The 20,676-nt window shown below is 37.7% G+C and overlaps 1 protein-coding gene across 1 annotated transcript; it reads right to left on the bottom strand.

Moving 5' to 3' along the window:
• Positions 1 to 1,274: 1,274 nt before the first annotated feature.
• Positions 1,275 to 20,536, bottom strand: LOC124163672 (threonylcarbamoyladenosine tRNA methylthiotransferase). The gene is made up of 9 exons (XM_046540732.1): positions 20,008 to 20,536; positions 19,858 to 19,930; positions 19,561 to 19,718; positions 16,341 to 16,532; positions 11,572 to 11,774; positions 9,349 to 9,494; positions 6,150 to 6,330; positions 4,120 to 4,266; positions 1,275 to 1,716 (listed from the first exon to the last, which is right to left on the bottom strand). The coding sequence occupies exons 1-9, from the start codon at positions 20,273 to 20,275 to the stop codon at positions 1,411 to 1,413; spliced, it is 1,674 nt and encodes a 557-aa protein (XP_046396688.1). The 5' UTR covers positions 20,276 to 20,536; the 3' UTR covers positions 1,275 to 1,410.
• Between the last annotated feature and the right edge of the window lie 140 nt (positions 20,537 to 20,676).

Raw genomic sequence — 20,676 nt, 5'->3', positions numbered from 1 at the left:
TCTCTTTTAAAGTCAATTCTATGTTTCCCTCTTTTGACGGTCTCCATTCTTGATTTGATTTTTTTCCCTCACCTAGGCTTCTGCATTGGTCATATCAATACCATGACAGCATTTTCCACAATAGCAGAATCAACATGACCCAGTCGCATGGTTCCTTTATTCTCTGCATAGGTTTGCTAATCTTTTCTACACACAGTCTGCTGCATCTTTGGCAACTTAATTTACAGACTTTCACCTTTCCTGTTAATCTTCTTCTTTTAAGCACCAGCTGGTGCCTTTTTGCCATGAATATTGTTCCTAAATCACGGCTCTAAGTATTAGTTTGGTGTTTTGCAAGATGCACAGCAAGTACATATACTCTCCTCCCAGTCAACATTTTCTTCATCGGGTGGCCAAAGTGAAGATTGAAGTTTGTGAGAAATGGCCTTTTGTATGTCTCTTTCAATTGTGTAATTCAGGAGTAATTATGCCAGTTTATTTAAATATTTGCCCCCGAGGGTTTTGTCACTCACATTGATAGGTGCATCTTGTTATCCATTTCCACTACGGTTTGTTCATGAGAGGATCAAGATCGTTGCTTTAAGGGTCAGTTCATTACTTACCGTGGTGGTATGCAATACTTCACAGAGATAATGCCTCCAAGGTTTGATATGCATAGACAAGTAGCTTTCAGATATTCATCAATTATTTTAAAACAATGTTTGCTAAGCTGGTGAGATAAAAACTTGCCACTAAAAATTAATGTTTTCAACTTTCCCAGAAATTACAGGGGACAGTCCCCAACCCTCTTTACTCCCCAACAGAATTTGTGATGAATAGCAGGAATCCCACAGAGTGTCAGTTCAAAGCCAAGGACATTGCATAACCAGTGTAGCAGCCACCTGAACTGCAGCCTGAAGCTGTATCCACATTCAAAATTTTTTTTTGGCATTAGTTCTGTTACAGTGCACCATCCCCAAGATGGATAAAATTATCAAAAATGCTACAATGTACAAAAAGCATGGGGAGAAATGAGAAAGAGATAAACAGCATTCTATATATGTACCTCTATTCTGCGGTTTGACTACCTTATCACAATATATAGAGTGGGAAGATTCAGCCATAAGCCCTAGTTCACATGGTTTTCAATGAATCCTCTCACCTTTCGAACTGTCACCAGACACCTTTTGCCAAGACAATAGTAACATTTCACACACATCAGCACATCATCTCAACAAAAAAACATGATGAAATTTTTTAGAAGTAGTATTTTAAGTATGAAATAATTCACCAAGTAACTAAAATAATATCCGTTTATTTACAGCATGAGTGAATAGATTTGATCACTGGTCAAAACAGACTTAGGTAACAACTTTATTTGCCAATTAGTACCAAAATAAATATTCACTTGATGAGTGGATACAATGTTAACTAAACCCAAAATATCCACAGTAACCTGATTAGGAATGCAAACATAAAAACAATTAAACTGCATGACATTACTGAGGGCTTTGAGGACAAACAAGAATAACATGATAAGCTGTTACCAGAATCACAAGATTCTTTGGACATATCCTCTACTCCATTAGCGACACTCTTAGGGGCTGGACGGAGAAGAGTTGGGTTCTTTAGAGGAACAATGCTGATTGGATCACCAATAAGGCAATGCTTTTGGGCTTGTAGAATTTTAACTGTAACCATTCTTCCCAAAAGATCCGAGTCCTTAGGCACCAGAACCTACATAAAGTTTAAAAAGATAATTAAAAACTAATGTCAGTTAAATCAATTGCATCACAAATGTTATAATGAGATATGAAGTTAATATACCTAATATCTTTTCAATTCAAAGTTGTCAACACTGAGCTTTAAAAAGTGGGAAAATGCCACACATATTTCATTAAAAATCCACTTAAAAATTTATTTAGTTAGGAACAATCAACTACCTGAGTTTGACATTTTATCTAGCAAATAAATGCATGTGGTAAAGGTCAATACATATACACAAAGAGTGCCACTGTTGGGCAAGTGTAATAGCTTAATTCTTAGCCCCAGATTCGAAAAATATATAAAGAGAAAAATTTCCTTAGAAGATACAAAAAAAAAAAGATCTGGAAATATCATGCTTCATACAAGACAACAACACAGCATAGGTATTGCTTTGGTTTAGAAACCTATTTCAAACCCTTTATGTACAATGAAAAACTGATACAAAAATTCATGAAATGCAGAAAATATAGCATCACTTGGGTTGCACTAACGTTTTATATGTGGCCAAAAGCTCAAGCTATAGATGTCATCAAAAACATGTGATTGAACTTGTCACTTAAAAGAGAGGATTCTTAACATCCCTAAGGATCCTTCTTTTATATTAAAACTTCATACCAACCAAAATCAGTAACTGTGGGCATTACTTCAATTGATTGTATATGTATAGGTATATGTATTCCTAATTAAAATATTCTATTTTTAATTTCTCATAAATTTAGTGGTTAGCCATATGACATTGCTTCAAAACAATCAAAACAACTTATCAGCTGTAGTACACCCATGCCTCACTTAGCACAATTTCGATTAGTGCAATTTTGATATAGTGCAAATTCGTTCCTCAGGGAAGCATCCCAACGTTGCTTAACCAAATCAAATAACCTTTAATACAATCTTGATCAAACATGAACTAGTGCTAAGGGCACATGAAATAAAACTCATTTCATGCATATTAACAGCATAGCTTGCCTCATATTTTATTCTCTGTTTATATATTAGTCGAAATCCATTGCCATGCAATGGCCAAAAACATTACCCTCATGTGTCCGGACAGCTGACCGACCGAAGTTATTTATCTCACCTCTTTGACTGAATAATATTAGTTAATTTAGATCATTAATTAGGTTTGGAGCTAGTGGAAATGAGTTTTTTGAGAGCAATACGGTTTGATATTCTGCGTCTCAGGAATACAGTGTGGCAGTGCAATATTGCATGTAAGTTTAAGGTCAATACGTCGAGAGTCCGCAATGTTATTCTGAACAAAGACAAGGTTAAAATGTCAGTGACATCAGTCCCACCCACTTCAGCCACGGGGTCAACCAACACCTACACGAAGTTCATTGCTGGAAAACGTGAAGACGTCTAATTACCTGGATTTATAATAAACGTTTGAATTATATTCCCCTATCACAGACAGTAATTTGTGCAAAAGCTGGGGCTTTATTTGAATCTATAAAGGAAGATGAGGAAGGTGATTGCTCCGAGACATTTAGAGTTAGCTCCGCTTGGTTCTAGAATTTTGAACTGTGAGCTGGTGTTTAAGTTTAGCAATACATATCTGCAAGTGCTGATAGCACAGTCCCCACAACACTTTCTGATGAACAACTATCTGTGATTGAGAGTTGATCCTTTCCCCCTCCACTAAGTTTTAATGTCAACGAAACGGAATTGTTTTAGAAGAGAATCCAATCTTGTTCATACATTTTCGGGGAAGAAAAACCTGAGTTAAGGTTTCAAGGTATTCAAAGACCGTTTCACGTTGCTGCTTGATGCTAATGCCTCGGGGGACTTCAAATTAAAGCCAGGTATGATTTATCATTCACTAACTCCTCGAAAAATGAAATGGTATTCAAAGTAGCATTTGTCTGTTATTTGGATGAGCAACAAAAGGGCCTGGGTGACACAAGAATTGTTTTTAGACTGGTTTGAAAATTCTTATCTGCTGGCAATGCATTACAAACCCTTAAGATAGCATGCATTTTTCATACCATGGCAAGTGATGGCAACTATAAGAAAACACACTGTAAAGAGAAACACTGTAAGACCATACATGAACTTCAACAACTAATGTGATTGATGGAAATATCTGTCAGAGAAAAATTTGCTAAAATTGAGCCCTTACTATCTAACTTTTCAAATAAAAGGTTTCATACTCTAAAATTTAAAAACACCCAAGTTTTGACAATTATCACATCAGCCATGAGACAGAAAATATTGTGCGCTAAAAACCCCTCAATCAAAATGCAAACTGATGGATGTCAAAAGAACACCCTTTGGTACAACAGGCAGTTCTGCAATGTCTGCCATTCTAGTATGTATGTATTCTGATTTACTTGAGGCATGGGCATCTGACTTGAAGCATAGAGTGAAACTCACCTGTTCATAAAATTTATTGTGACCAACATAATGCTGCTTGTCGTGTGATAATTCAGTCACCAAAACATCTTGTACTTCAGACACTTTGTGAGAGTAGGGTTGATACGACTTAAAGTATTCTGAAAGTTGTTTTGTCCTCCTTTTTACCTGAAATAATGGGAAAAAATTGAATAACCAGGGAAACTTCCATGGCAAACAGAATGAGTAAATATACATCAATACAAGTCAGTGGCGCACATATTTATATTCCCATTATGGCGTGACCCAAGACTTTCACTTCCCTTTATGGAGGAAATAAACAAATGTAGCTAATTTAGCCTTATAATTTGAACCACGGGGAGTATGGTAGGCAGGTGGGTGGAGCACTTGGCTGCTGATCAAGGGGTTCCAGGTTCAAATCCTTGGTGATGCATTCGGACAGCCCCAAACAAAATCCTTCAAGTTCAAGGTTACCCAGAAAAAGAAACTGGCCCCCATACCCAGTGAAATATGTACACAAGGCTGTGGGTTAGTTTGGTGTGAGCTCCACTCTCACCTATCCAAACCAACATCTTGGGCTGAATCTCTGTGTAAGTGAATTTTAATCTCGTTGCAGGTTTCAACACTTAATATATACAGTAAAACCTCTATGTGGTGAACCTCTTTACATCATAAACCTCCATACTTCATACCACCCCTACCATCCCATCAGATCTACATGTAAATTTATAGGCAAACCTCTATGTAATGAACCTCTTTACCTCTTAAACCTCCACTTAAAATACCAAGGAGACATCCCAGAGACAGCCTGACTACCTCCGCAAATCGTACCGAACCAACTAGAGACCATTAATGCAGCCGTGATTACATACATGGAATGACATTTTCAGCGATAAATGTTATAAGAAAAAAGGTCTCCAACTGTCCTAATCATTTTAAGTGACTGTTGAATTAAGAGAGATAACATCGTTTTTCTCGAATCCTGGCAAAAATCATGCGATAGCGCTTGCTTTCTGTAATTATTAATAATGCACATAATTTTCACTACTGCATGCATGTTTGTTTAAACACATAAATATAATGGTTTAAAAGACAGTAGTGCCTTCATTTCCATAGGATATGAAAAAATGGTGCCTACCACTAAAACCTCTCTATAATGAACCTCCATACATCAAATTGCCCAAATTTTGGTCCCCCTCCATTACGATGTAAAGAGGTTTTACTGTATATACATATGTTTTGGTATGGTATTGTATTTGAAGGTGGCAACCAACAGCTGAGGTCATTTGTACCATGAAGGAGGGGTATGGGAAGGAAGGGTGGAGAGAAGCCTGGTGTCGGCATTAACCTGCTCTAATCAAAGGCACCAAGGGGAAACAAGGCCTGACGTCCTATCTGACGGACAAAGTGCTGTGCATGAAGTGCCCTCCACATATTTCAGAGATGCTGACGCAGCGTCTCAGAAAAATCTCCACCTCAGTTGGGATTTGAGCATGGGCCGACATAGTGGCAAGCCACCACACCAACCCCATCCCAATAAATTGTATACGCTTCTGGAATTTCACTCATAATATAAAATAGGACAATGCATTTTTAGTTTAAATTTTGGAAGTAAGGGCATTTCAAAGATGTGTAGATAACTTGATACAAGATGGAATATGCATTTCACGATAATTAATTCCAATAAATCTACTGCAACAACATTTACTGAAGAATACTCTCACAGATAACAGCTAATTGTGTTTTAAACTATGTATTCTGAAAATAAAAATGACAGTTGAAAACCCACAGTAAATGATTTTTAAGATGTACTTAAATTTCTTGAAATAACATAATTCAATAATATGAAGGGCTGATTTTTCCTTGCCGATGAATTTTTGCATTATCAAGAGTTTATTACATTAGTGGACAAAAAAAGGAAATTCCCTTAAAAGTAAAACGTGGGAAGTCTTATTAAAAGGTACAGGAGAAGAAAGGCAAAGGAGAACAACTATGTGTAGAGGAATACAGATGAAATACACAGTAAGGGAGCAAAAGAGAGAAACCCTCACCTCCGCAGGTGGCACGCGGGGCATTCTAGCGGCAGGGGTCCCTGGCCGAGGGAAAAACTGATTGATAAAAAGGCTGGGAAACTTGTACTTTTTACAGAGGTCCATAGTCTCTTCAAAATCAGCTTCAGTTTCAGTAGGAAATCCACAAATTATGTCTGTGGCAATAGTTATTCCAGGTACCCTATAATAAAACAAAATACATTAATACCGTTGATAATGAAAAATTACTCCAAAGAATATGACATTGCAATTACTCCTTTCGAAGTACGTACCTTAAACAGGAAAGCTATTATGCACAGAACATTGTGATATGTAATTACCAACATAATATGGGATCATGATAGCCGCATGGGTTGTGTTTCGCTACTGATGCAAGGGTACAACGTTCACATCCTGGGTGAAGCTATCAGACACTCCCCGGTAAAAGTCCTCAAAGCGCAAGGAGGCCCAGGGAAAGGAACCCCCCACTGGCATTAATGAGTGATGGTCACAAACTAGTGGCTAAGTTTGGAGAGCACTCTACCTCTCCTATCCAACCCAACTTCCGGGTTGATTCACTGGTAAGTGATCAACATAATAATGCTGTTAATGATTCCCAAAAGCAATCTAAAATAACATTAAATGTGCATATTGATTGATTGATTTACGTAAATGATGAAAATTACAAGAAATTAAAGTGACAGTTTGGATTATTAGTGTATTCATGCCGTTTTTAGATTATTCATGCCATTTCTCCCATTCATTATCCCAGATAATCGGGAGTTTGCTGTACAATGCATAGTTAAGTTTCATAAAAATAAATATTTTACAGCTTAATTTGCTGAGACAGCCACAGACTAAAGAGTTTTCCAGGGCACCAGACCATCTCACGCCTCAGTCAGCCTGTTGTGCTACACTGACTGAGATTGCCCTTTGAACCCCAAAAAATCAACTCTTGATGCCCACTGGCTGATATAATGGTCTTCCGGTTTTAGCACAGGATAAGCTGTCATTAATCAGCTTTGTACATCTGTGAATCTATAGAATTTAAGACAATTATCGGAAACAACGGACCCTAACACAGACACCTGCCTTCACATGATCCTGAAATATTCAGAGACTGACTGACTGCAATGCTGAATCAATAAATCAATCTCAAAAAAAATATGACTTAGTCAATCAGAAAAGATTCCTTGTTTCAAATAATCAAATGTTGAGACAGCCCGTACTAAATAAAATACTAAATATGTCAAGAGAATGCTCAGACTGGAGCAAGATGGAATGGTACACGGCATCTTATCTCCTTATTGTGTGGGATTATTCTGTATACTGCATGGATTTCCTGAAAAATACTCCATGCCCTCTGAATGGGAAATCATTCAGTGACACCATGCCTTGAGACTCAGATAGTATGGTTGCCTTTTTCCTTTTGTGTGATTCCTTGCATGCATGGTGACGCGTGGAATAAAAGGTACACACCACATTTTTGGGTTTTATTTCTGTCATGACCACCCACGCATGACCACACACCCACCCACCCACATAACTTGAGATAAGGTTAGAATTGCATCTTATTTGGACACATTCTTTAAATTTTGCATCAATTACTAAAGTTGCATCCCAAAGACACATATGTCATGCAGTGAAAAGTCATGTCAGGATATGTTATACCCAATAAGTGACTGATACTTCACAACTCAGACGTTAGGGATAAGGATTATCGAAGTAAGTAGTTTGGCACTGTCTGTGGATGAATGGATAGAGAGGGGATGTTAATCCAGCACAGATCTTCTTGTGGGAGCTTTGATAGATAATAAGGACTTTAAAGTTAAGTTTTTTTAAATTTATTTACTCTATAAAAAGAGCACTCCTCCAGAAAAGTATATGTATTGTGTAACATGTTGAATTATTGTCTTTTCACTTTTTGCATCTTATATCCATGGGATTTCAGAATTAATACTTTACACAACAATCGAAGGATAACGAGTTCACACTAGAGTACAAAGGGGCAATACTCCACCACAGTTATGTAACAGGAATGTGGACATCCCCCTATCCAAGACGGTATCACAATGAGGAAGTGATTGTTTCCGCAATTCAATGTCCCCATGAAATTGATCACTCAGTGTAATAGCTGTGGACGCTCAGTTAAATAGCACGGTCATGTTACTGACTGATGCATGCGTGGAACTATTTGCTGATTTCCATGTTTTTTTAAATTTTGCTATTTTAATTGTTTATTTGCTTGTTCGAATTTGACAATGGGTAAAAAGTGGAGAATGTGAAGAAATTGATTACAAGAACGTAACACGAGAATGACGAAAGTGTAAAGTGAAATCAGCTGAAGAAGGAAATGTATGAATGCGTTTCCATAGTAATTGTTCCAAATATTTTGCGGTAGAGTTTAAAGTGCTGAATGTATACCAATAATTTTTAAAGTGCCAGTTCATTTTCTTGTATTAGTTTCTACGCAATTCATAGACTTAAATGAAATAATAACAATACGAGGTCACACTTGAAGGCATTGGGGCTTAGATTGTAAAATGTACCCACTAAATAAGGATATGGTTACAGCCCTTCACACATTTCTTTAAAATGGGCTTATGTAACAATCTCTCTATGACAATGGGAGACAAACAATCGAGTCGAACAATATTGGACGACAATTCTTTTTGATGATGTGGAATAAAGAATAGAGAAGTATTGTAATGAAAATAGTGGCATTAAGGTGTATGCAACATCGTTCCCGATGTTTTTGCCGGAAGAATCTATAAACAAGTGTTTGCAATTTGTATGAACTAGATTTGTGAAGATAAGGAGTAAAGGGAATGTTATAATACTTTTCTGGAGAATAATAGGAGCCAGTCCAAGTCACACACTTTTATATACCATTGTATACCAACTGTACATTCATGGAAACAGCACACTCCAGCCATGGATTTTCACCTTGACTGTAGCTGCTCCATTGACATTCAATATGTGCACTTATTCATTTTGAAGTGTGTCTTTTTTACCACAACATAACACTCATTTTCGATTCGATTTCGATTGGTCACCAATGGTGTGTTGCTAGACAAATAAAAATGCATAAACAAGCCAAATTTTCTACTTTCCACCAGAATAATTAGAAAAAAAAAAGATTTTCCAGGGATCTCCAGCACTCACTATAACATTCTTCCACTGTAATACACTAGAGTACATTACTTAAAATATACATTACCTCTCTTTTAAAAAGTCCACAACCTTCTCAAAGTCTGCCCTGCAATACTCCCGCTTCATGTCGGCTAAAACAATGTCACTGCCCGACTGTACAGGAATATGTAGGAAGCTGTAAACTCTTGGATGAGACAGAACCACTGCCATTTCCTAATGCGAAAAAAAGAAAAATGACTACAAACTCAAGAGTCTAAGATTATTTAATGTCTTTCCAAAAAATGTGACGCCAAAATTTTATGTTTGTGAAACACTGCCAATTCAAATACAGTGGAACCCCGATCTATCGTTCCTGTAGTGATCATTTTCCCGCATTCATTGTTCGCCGCTCCTGGTCACAAATTAAGTTTCATATAAACAATGTAATTTTTTTCCGCATCTATCGTTCCCTGAAGTATCGTTTTCCCACACTGATCGTTTTGAAGATCACGGTCCCGTCGTATAATTTTCCCGCATCCATCGCTTGACGAAAATGAGACCAAGTGTTTACAACGAGTTATTTGTGGCTAATAATGACGGACACATAGTTTGAATCTTTCCCAGGAGATTGATATACAATAGGGAGAAGCGGAGTGTCGTGGAATAGTTACATTAGTGCATTTCCCAAGATCCGCTATCCCCCTCCATTCAGCACTCGCCTCCCCACCTCTGAAGCTATCCTCTTCTCCGAAATAAAAAATGGTCCCAGCTCGCACTGTGATCGTATTACAAAGACCTTAGCTTCGAAAGAAAATATCAAGTTTTACGAGAACAATAGAAACATGTTTCTCGCCTCTCCGATTCTCGCCCTGGAATTTTTTCAGCCCAGCTTTTGCTCTGCTTACACCATATGCGATAGCATCAGTTCCGAACTTCACCTCATACGAGTGGTTCCATACTTTCCTGGGTGGGTTGACTTCAAACTAGCGAATGTTTTCTGTTTGGTTTTAATAAAGCCAGGTTTCATTTTTATTAGTTTTATTTTTATCACTCTTCAGACCATAGCCTTTCTGAAGAAACAAGTGAGAACTTTAATAAATGGAGTGAAAATAATTGAAGATGAAGAAAAGAATCCAGGCTAGAAGCGCGTGAATATTGGAGAACGACCTGGGCTGTCCGCCAGCACATGACGGTAGGGGTGGGGATAGAGCGAGCTACCCGGTGAAAACAACAAGTGGGATGAAGCCGAGGATCAGGTGGGCGTGCCACTGACGATTAATGCAAAATTGTTCACGCTTTACACATTGCCTAAATTACATGAAAAATATATTTATCAGAAAGGAAAATTACAAGTAATTGACTATTTTTGGCCTATGTGATCCATCTCACAACCAATCACTGCACCGGCAAAATCGGTTGTTTTAGGCATAACATGCACATTGCTCTCGTGAATACGTGTACTGGAAATGGCATTTGATGGATGAGAATTTTTACATCAGAGAGAAATCCATAATAGCAGTGCAAATGCCGAGTGGAGTGCATACATATTTTAGCAAGGCAGCGTGTTCCTTTCGGATATTTGAAAGTGATACAAGTGATACAAATCAACAATATGACCTAAGTGTTTCGATAAAGTAATAATATTCCTGTAATCAGCTAAAATCTTGTATGAATCCTTTAATGAATATCATGATTCACAAAAATCCAACGTTTTCTGGGACATAGGCAAACCGGCCAAACATTGCCGCATCGATTGCATTCATCATTTTTTTCATCCATCCCCCTGAAAAACGATAGATCGAGGTACCACTATATACCTTCAAATAGCTGATTTTTGCAAAACATTCTCGAATTGGTATTTTTTCATTTGAGGAGGCAAATATTCAATTCAATTTTCATCAAAATCTGAGAGGGTCAACTCCAGTTTGATTCGGTGAGGAAAGAGTGATTATAAAAGAAGAAGGAAAAGAGAAAAGGATTTCTGGGATAAAGAGAGAATTAGGTGTTGCACAGCTTTAGGCCTACGACCAGAGAGGACACAAGCATGAATACGATAATGTGATAATGATAACGAACGAGTATGAGGATCTGCAATGTTTGTGGCTTACTGAAAGCTGAGTCCATCTTGAATTGACGTCTATGAAGCTTCACAAAAATCAGCACAAGAGTTATGGTTTATGGATAGCAATGGTCTCTGTTGTTGGCCGAACAATTGAAGACACATCATAGTTTAGTCGCCAACTCAGAAGGACTTATTCTCATGTAAATGTCTTAAAATAATAAAATAAAACAGAAATAGCCATGGACATACCTCCAAGTGTTCCAGGATGTAAGGAGGGTTGGTCATTCCAACGCGCATCATGCAGCCATCAGGAATAACGTCTGATAACCTATGGAGGAGTTCAGGTAAGCTTGCTCCGATATCCCTTCCGTAAGCACCTGTGTCCTCTGACGTCAGCCACAACTCTCTGACTCCTTCCTCAAAGCACTGTTTGGCACGATCAACAATTTCATCTACCAAAATGACACAATTATGTCAAACGAGAGCATATCAAAGGACATAAATTAGCACAAGTTAACTGAGAAAATATGAAATTCAGCAAGCACCATTACAAAGAACATTGTACAAGAAAAATCAGCATCCACTAACAGACTTCAAACCCTTTGACAGTATTTTACAGATACCAAAACTGTCTAGATGTCGCTTTCTTAATCAATTCTTGATTTATGGAAAGACTCCACCAAAGGTATAAGTACAAAGTGGATTGTAATTTTTTTCTCAACAGGATGATGGTGCCAGAATTTCTTCATGAAAATTAGGTTAGATACATACTACTCTTGAAATAAAGGCACCTAAAGATATGATTAAATTGGTCCAGTTATCCAACAGTAAGTGCCACACTTCCACAAATTAATGAAAAGTGTACCAAAGATAATATTCAAGCATACATTCAGGCATACAATCTGATATTTAATGGGTGAGAGAATTTTCCAACAATTGGTATTCACTTTCACAGTGCCCATGCAAATCAATATACAAGTAGTCATCAAAGAGGCACTCCTTTTTTGCCCCAAGATCACAGCTGCAAGAAGATGAGTGTCTAAACAGAATTCCCCATCTGCCTGCTCCACCCTCAAGCCTCATGGATTAATGGGTAACCTACAGATGTTTAGCATATAATATACCAAATAAAATACTCGCACCGTGGTCTCAGACTAGGAAATATTCCTGCATAAATACGTGGAAGGCTCATAAAATGGCTAAAAGTGCATGCTAAGATTCCTAAGACCTGGCGATATGATTAAGAAAAATACAAATACAGTAGAATCCTGATTTAAGGTTTTTCAGGGGGGACAAAATTTAAAACACTAAATGCGGAAAAACACTAAATGAGGACCTGCCATTTTTTTCAGGTTTTAGGGTCTGTAATGATTGGAATGGCTTTTTATGAATAAAAAATATTATTTTAAGTAACTAAAAGGTGCTGAATGCAGCAAAAAATTCTTTAATGAAATGTTCTCTACCCTATGAAGGTTGGATAATACTTTTCAGAAATCGGCTAAAAAAATGGGTACCTAGTAAAAATAAGTAATGAGAGGATGACAATTGTTTTAATGAAATATTTTGAGAAAATTCAAATAAACATCAACTTAAAAGCAGCATTGCCACACAGATTATTATTGTGGACATTAGTGATTCCATTTTTATGCATATTTCAGTGGTCTCGATGAAATTTAGACTTTTTTCTGTAAATGTGACATGTAGGTGACTATAGCTCTTCTAATATAATAAGAAAAGGTGTAAGTAGGAACTCGAAAAATCATGAGGAATGAGTGAAATAAAGGGACAGCAGAAGATCGCTAATCCCGAATTCTCAACTACCGAATATCTAGTGAAAGGGAGGTTTTCTGGAATTTTGCCAACTTAACGTTTTCTGTTGCCTCGACAAAACAAGGGATTTATGAGCCTTTAAAAAGCTTCCTGTGCTCACATTTTGGATTTCGAGGTCATCCAAAAAAGTAGAATCTTATTTTAGTATGCGTACAGGTCGATGGTGATTCAACTCGATGATAACACCAGATTCGTTGTCATATATCCGCGGCCTTAGGCCTCGGGTACGATACGAGCGGCAACCTGAGCGGCAGCGGTGGCTACAATACAATTTTCTAACCGCTCAGGTTTCTCACCTTTTCTAACTTCAGTCTTCCTTTATTTGGCCGTATTCTCACTACTTTGATGTTTTTCTGCTTACGTTTTCAACTACACTGAAGGATGAATCTACTGAGCGGCAGTGGAAAAGAAATCGGTCTGGACTTGGAAGCATGAGTGGCACTGGGCGGCGCCGCTCAAACATATCGTACCCACCCTCAATGGATTTACACGCAACTAAATGAGGACCGATATCAGAGCGGCGCCGCTCACGCCGCTTGCCGCCCGCCGCTCCTATCGTACCCGGGGCCTTATGCAGGTCGAATGGAGCCGGGAGAAGTGGCTTACGCGGCGCGCTGATCGCCTTGACTCCGACTCGCCTTGTTTCTCGGCAGCTTTTAATAAAATTTGGTTGGACCTTGAATAACGATTAGCTAAACTCTGTTAAGTGAAAAGGTTTAATCTTCAACAGAACTGGATTTCATCCGAAAAATTGTCAGTGCCTCTGGAGTTTGGCAATTTCGTCAGGGTTATGATGTCGAAGTCAACCACCAAGGGATACCTGCCGGATTTTCGTATTTTTCCGCGCTTATCTCTTCTACCGTGAGTATGCGGTGATTTTTTTTCCAGCATGAGTGATTTATTTTGAGTCATGGACCGTGATAGTTCGTCAAAACTCCGATTGTCATTCTCTTTTGACATTAATTAGCACGAGATAAATATTTTTGAATTGACAGCGATATCAACCAGCCGCATGCCGATAAATTGGCTCCGGGATATCTAAATTACGATGTAAAATAATGTTGTTCCGTAGGGAAAGAATGCTCTCACTCAAGGTCATGACAGGGGAAACACTTCCTCTGTTCTTTCGCTGTTCCTCCGTGGAAACTGACCTTGGAATGGATTATAGAAAGAATCTTCTTGTGAACTGCGCAATTGATATTGGGCCTCCTCTTTTGAAAAGAGAAAGTAGCCGACTGAAAAAATATTGGGCTAATACTGGACTGCCCGTAGGGAGTAGAGTTTAAAGGGGCATAAGCCATCAATTGAAAACATAACGAGAAAACCATTATTGTAGCGGCCCTCGGAGGATAACTCGTGTCATCAGTCGTCACGTATCATCGAAGTCAAGTTCAAGAAGTGAAGGATAAGGTAGTTCGAGGGTTATTAAGGGATGACTTTGCTCCATTAGATCGGATCTGATACAAAAAGTGCCTGGTGTTTGGATCAGAAGGGGAGCGAAACGTTACGAGAAGACAAATCACCCAACTTGCGAGTTGAAGGTCGCAGCGCTGCGCTCGCGGAAGAAAGCAGTTGAAGAAGCGTTCCCCGGTAGATTCTATCGACTCTTGGTAAACTTTCATGAGACTGTTCTTGTTGATGAGCATAAATTCGAAGATTTGGATGAACCGTCATGAAAAACGTTAAATCGAGCAAAAAAAATCTTGAGCGGGACAAATTTTTACAACCATAAATGCGGAAAAACGCAAAATGCGGAAACACTAAATACGGATAATTTTTATATTGTCCTAATAGGGAATGAATCGGGACCCAAAAAAATAAACGCTAAATGCGGAAAAACGTTAAATGCGAAGACGTTAAATCCGGATCTGACTGTATGTAGTTGGCTTCTCTAACTAAGCAGGAGTGTGCCTCTTCCACAACTTTATACAGTGGAACCTCGTTAAAGCGAGTACGGACTACTGGGAGACCCCCACCATTACGAGAAATAGCCGAGGCACCACCAATTGACCATAGGATTGGCATGTAAAAAAATTCGTGTTCGTGAATAGAGAACATGTGAATGTAGACACCCAGGCCAAAAAATGCAGAGCAAGGCTAGGCAAGAAATTGAAAAAAATAGAGTAATACGAGAGTGGCGTAATTAATTTATCTTTCTATTCGCACTTCACGATTAAAAAATAAACAAAAGCACCTGAGGAATGCAGATCATGAAGAGTTAGAAGGAGCTTTGTTCGGGTGGTTTTCCCCATAACAATCTGCGGGAACTACTGAGAAAAGGGCTATGCTTAAGGCTAAAGTGGAGCATTTCAGGGATAGATTGAGAATCAAGAACTTCGAGAGCTCTTAAGATTGGTTATACTAATTCAAAGCACAAAAGCATTATCTCTGTTCAGAATTGCTGAAGATGCCAGCAGTGTAAACCCGAAGTCGTGGAAGATAGGACTCTGATCCTGGCGGAATATCTTGGGAAGTATTCACTGCATGATATAATGTAGACAAAACGGCACTCTTTTACAATCAACTCCCCGACAAAACCCTTGCAGTACGAGGCAGCAATGATGGCATATGCGAAGAGCTTAAACTGAGCTTTTAGTTTATTCAATTAAAAAAATTCTACATTCCTTTTTCAAGTAAAAAAAACATCACCTTTTGTCTGGATTTATGCTTACGTTAATTGGATAGAAATTTCTCTGTCGCCGCACCAAACCTGTTCTTGTGTTAGTGTTTACAATAGGTATACTGGCTATTATTTGCTCCACCTCCGGTAAAGTGACAATTCGCTATAGCGAGTGTTTATTTGAGCACCGCAGGGTTTCGTTTTATCAAGGTTGCACTGTATATGGTACATTTACTGCTGGTGTATGAATGAAGCCGTTAATTTGTGAGGCCTCTGAATGTAAGTTCAATAAGTAAATAACAATAAATTAAGTCATTCAAATATTCAACAAATTTTTGAATTTTCAATCACTAAACCATTAAATTACACCCATTATACCATACATATTTCCTGATACAGAAACATTACACTTATCAAAACACACAAGAAATCAAACATGTGGAATAAAAAATACCTTTGAATTAAAAAAAAAAAAATTCTGTAACCAATACAGTGAAAACAGATGGTGAAAATATAATTACATGCCAATTTGAAAACCAGTAATCTCTATTAAATCATCATAGATTACCTGGAGGGTAGCTTCCTAATTCCCCACGGGCATGCTTGGTTTTACAGTAGGTACACTGGTTAAGACATCCAGTGTTTATGGGAATTATTTCCACGAGAGGGTTCCTCCTCACTTTAGGAAGATCCAACGGAGCCCCTCCCAGTCTCCCTTTGCCCTTCTCACGTTTGGACTTGAGCAGTCGAACAGTATTGCCTGAAATAAATTAAGAACAACAAATAGTAAATACAGAAGACTCCCAATTACACGGCTGCAGTTTATCTCGGATGCAGATTATCCGTGAACGATTTTCACGCTCGCTCAACTTTTTCTCCATGATCTTTATGAGAAAAATCGGACGCAAAACCATCGGAATTACGTTACTAATGCTAGGATACATCGGGGCTTATTATTTCCGTTAGAAATCCCTTCGTAAAATGGAAGCGATCACGCACTAGCTGCATTCACGGGAGCACCGTGTTTCTGTTTTCCAAGCCTCGGAGTGCGCGACCACGCTCCTTGATCACGGATACACGGCGCGCAGCAGTTGTGACCCGAGCAACTAGTGCGAGATGTGACTACGTAGTGTGGTGCCTGACAGTGTAGTTTCTGATGTCGAGCAGTAGTTTTGAAGCATTCGTGCGAACCACTTTTCTATATTCGTGATCACACAGCCATGGATGTGTGGTTTTTGAAACCATGCCTTACATAAAGCATTAATAATACGAGCACAACCTTGTTATCGCAGCTTAAAAGATCGCGAACTGGCGGAGTAAGCTCTCAATGAGTCCGGGAAGCGCTCTCAAATAACAGAATGACTGCATAAATAATAATATGTTGTTTGTTTTATGTAAATTATTAATATTACAAGACATTTAAGTGAAGGTTTGGATTGTCCGTGTTTTCCACTTATTCATGCCTTATCTCCCCATCATTAGCCATTGGGATAATCGGGAGTGTACTTTAATGGCAACAAATAAAGCCCTTAGATAATAATTCTACCATTTATTCACAAAAGCAGTCAAATCAAACATGCATGTTATTACAGGCAGCAGAAGTGAATGACACACATAATACTCCCTTAAATTTAACTTCAATCGATTTAAAATCAAATCTCCTAAGTTATCATTTAGTATGTATATGCATGGAAACAATTCATTTCTCACAGCAAAAAATGTATAAAGTAGTTTTGCTCATAGCTGAAAACTATTTTGCACAGTAATGTCGCAGAATATTTGACAGAGAATTAAAACTTTAGTCCAATATCGATGCATATCATTCCTACATTAAAGACTTAAAGGCTAATACCATGATCAGAACTATGTATGTATGTCTTGCTCCATCTTTTCCCAAATTGATTCCAAATATGCACACTTCTATGATTATATTAACAACCATTAATTTTAATGTCATCTTATTATATTTTTCATTAACACTAAATCATATATAGAGCAATGATGATACATGATGATAATGCTAAATGCAATAGTGAAAAAATAAAGAAGTTCTGCAGATTAGTTATTATACTTCCTCACAGGGACGGATCCAGGATTTTTTTTTCTGGGAGGGCAGAAGGGTCTGACAGGTTTTGTCATATTTGAGATTAAAAACAAAATACAACAATTATAGTAGAAAATATTATCTTTATTTTGGTACGAAAGTTATTTATACTAAATTTAATGATTGAGGCTCCATAATTCACAAAATAAAATGAACGTTATGATGACTGTATTGAAACTTTTGTCTATTTTTTAAGCATAATCCGCCTCTACTTCCTCATCTGTGCTCTTTTGCTGAGCAATATCCATTTTTTACCTACTTCAAATTTACCACACTGAAATTCAGTAAATATTTGATTCAACGAATGAATTTTTTCATTCAATTCATCCAATGACATATTTTGTATATAAACTCAATGCACACCACATTATAGGTGTTTGTTCACTTAATTTTATTTATTTTGCTGAAACTGGTTTACAACCAGAGCTTTACCGTATTCTAAACTTAAATATGAATCATGCTCCTTGTTCAGATTACACATATTTGTGAACAATAATTTTATGGCATAATAATATTTCTGCTACAAAGGGAATATCAGAATTGATAATCCTAAGAATGTTTTTATTCTAACTGAAATATTTAAAATGATGAGCACTTAAAATACCTAAAATTCACTACTAAGCAACTACTATTAGACATTCTTTATCATTTATGCTCCCCAGCATCAAGGTCATTATGTACCTGAAAATATTTTCAGGGGCTCATTTGGGAGATGGTTGGATTTGGATAGGGGCATTAACTGGGAAGTGACAACACTCTACCCCTGACGTCAGTGAAAAAGGACATCTACCACTAATATCATTTATGTACTATCATAATTTTCAGCAGGTTCACTTCAGACCATACCCTAAATCTGTGAGGGGCAGGAGGGGGCAGCTGCCCCCTCCTGCCCCTCACTGGGTATGCCCATGCTTTGCTTTGCATTTGAAAGATCCCAGGTTCAATTCCCAGCATCTCTACAATGTTAAGGGGTTTGATGGAAGATGGGACTTTCTAGTCCCAATTTCGCCCAATAAGGAAGAATTATAATAATAATAATAATAATGCACAGCAGCACACGAGCCTTTGCACTGCTGCCATTCCTTCATTCAGGACTCCACCAACAGCCACACTATTGAGCCTCAGAGACACTTCAATGCTATGCACACCATAGGCATTGGGGCAAAATGATAAGTCACCCTACTATATTGGAACATTAAATGGATGATAAAGCTTACATATTTAAAATGTTACACTGAAATCAATTAGGGTAACATGTGCTCTTGGTCTCTCAGATAACATGTAAACCAAGGTCATTGTCAACAACAATCTTGGGGATTTGGGAGATTCGTTTGAAGAGGTGCATTCCTGGGGGTGCACTAATCACTGTACCTCGAAAACTTTGAATCCTTCCTCTAGTTAAGGATTGCAAATGGATTAAAAGACTTCAACAATTCAACAGAAATAACTATCAAACACTTTTCATAACACAGAAACCTGTGTATAAAAGATATAAACCTAAAAATGTTTTGTCTAACCCGAACATTATTTAAATTGAAACTTACCGCCAGGACAATTTTTACACTATGCACTTAGCAATTACCTAATCATTCAGCATGGGAGGTTGTCATCATAATAAATACGAGCGACCAATTGGTCTTCAAAAGAACATAAATGATAGATTTACAAAAAAAAGCAATATTACCTTTAAGAGTTTCTTCAACAACTTCAACGACTCTGTCTATTTGCTGAACACCAATAACACTAAGCCCTTTACATAACTGTGATTGTGGTTGACCCTGGGGAACACAACCAGCTAGAACTACACGTTTATCGCTTTTCCTAGCTGCTTGAATTTCATTCCTGAGAAAATACAGAATTAATAAAGCAGAGTCAATTTCTGATGAAAGGAGGGTTCAAAATACAACAATAAAAATAATTGCATTGCAGAAACACAAGCCCGTAGGGACGTACTCGACGCTAAGCACATACATAACCTTACCTGAAATGATCCTCAGCTGGCGTTTTGACAGTACAACTGTTAAGGATCCATAGATCGGCATCTTCTTTCCTATCTTCAGTAAATGAAAGAAGAGAGGACATTTGCTAAGCGATTCACCTTACATGCACAAAGGTCTAACATGAAACTTACCGGTTAGCTTATACCCGAAAGAAGATAGCTGCCCTGCCATATACTCGCTGTCAGAACTATTATGCGTACAACCCCAAGTCTTGATGTATATTTTTTGAGTCCCTGGAACATAGCTTTGAAAATTCACAGCGTCGGGCACACACTCATGGTTTTCATTTTCGGTAAAAACTTTCTTCGCTCTAACTTTTACAAAGGCTTTAGCTTCCTGACGCTCCTTTGGTGTCACATCGTAATTTGATATTATATCTTCGATATCGTCAATCATCATGTACAGATAATTCCTAAATTGACTTCGAAACAACCACGATGCCGGGATAACTGTGGTAACATGGAATTCTTCTGGATTAACCCCAGATTACTACGAATGTCTTAAATTAGTATGTAAAAATTAATTCAGATCGCATTTAAATCTGATCCTTTATGCAATATGGGTTTATTTTAAATGAAATAAATATATTTCCACAAAATCGACCAAAGTACGCAGTACGTGTATCTTTTGTTATTCAACATCGAACGTTCAGTTACCAAAACAACATGGAGATGGAAGCACCACACCGGAAATAGATCACTTCTGAATTTTTTGATTAAAACTCTGCCATAGGTGGAATGGACTTTGGTAAATGATTAAATTTAAAGTAATTATTATTTTCGTGAGTTATAATTACAGTA

This window comes from Ischnura elegans, chromosome 8 (genome assembly GCF_921293095.1).
Source record: "Ischnura elegans chromosome 8, ioIscEleg1.1, whole genome shotgun sequence".
Lineage (NCBI taxonomy): Eukaryota > Metazoa > Arthropoda > Insecta > Odonata > Coenagrionidae > Ischnura > Ischnura elegans.
The sequence above is the reverse complement of the archived record's forward strand: the minus strand, read 5'-3'. Positions and strand labels throughout refer to the sequence as shown.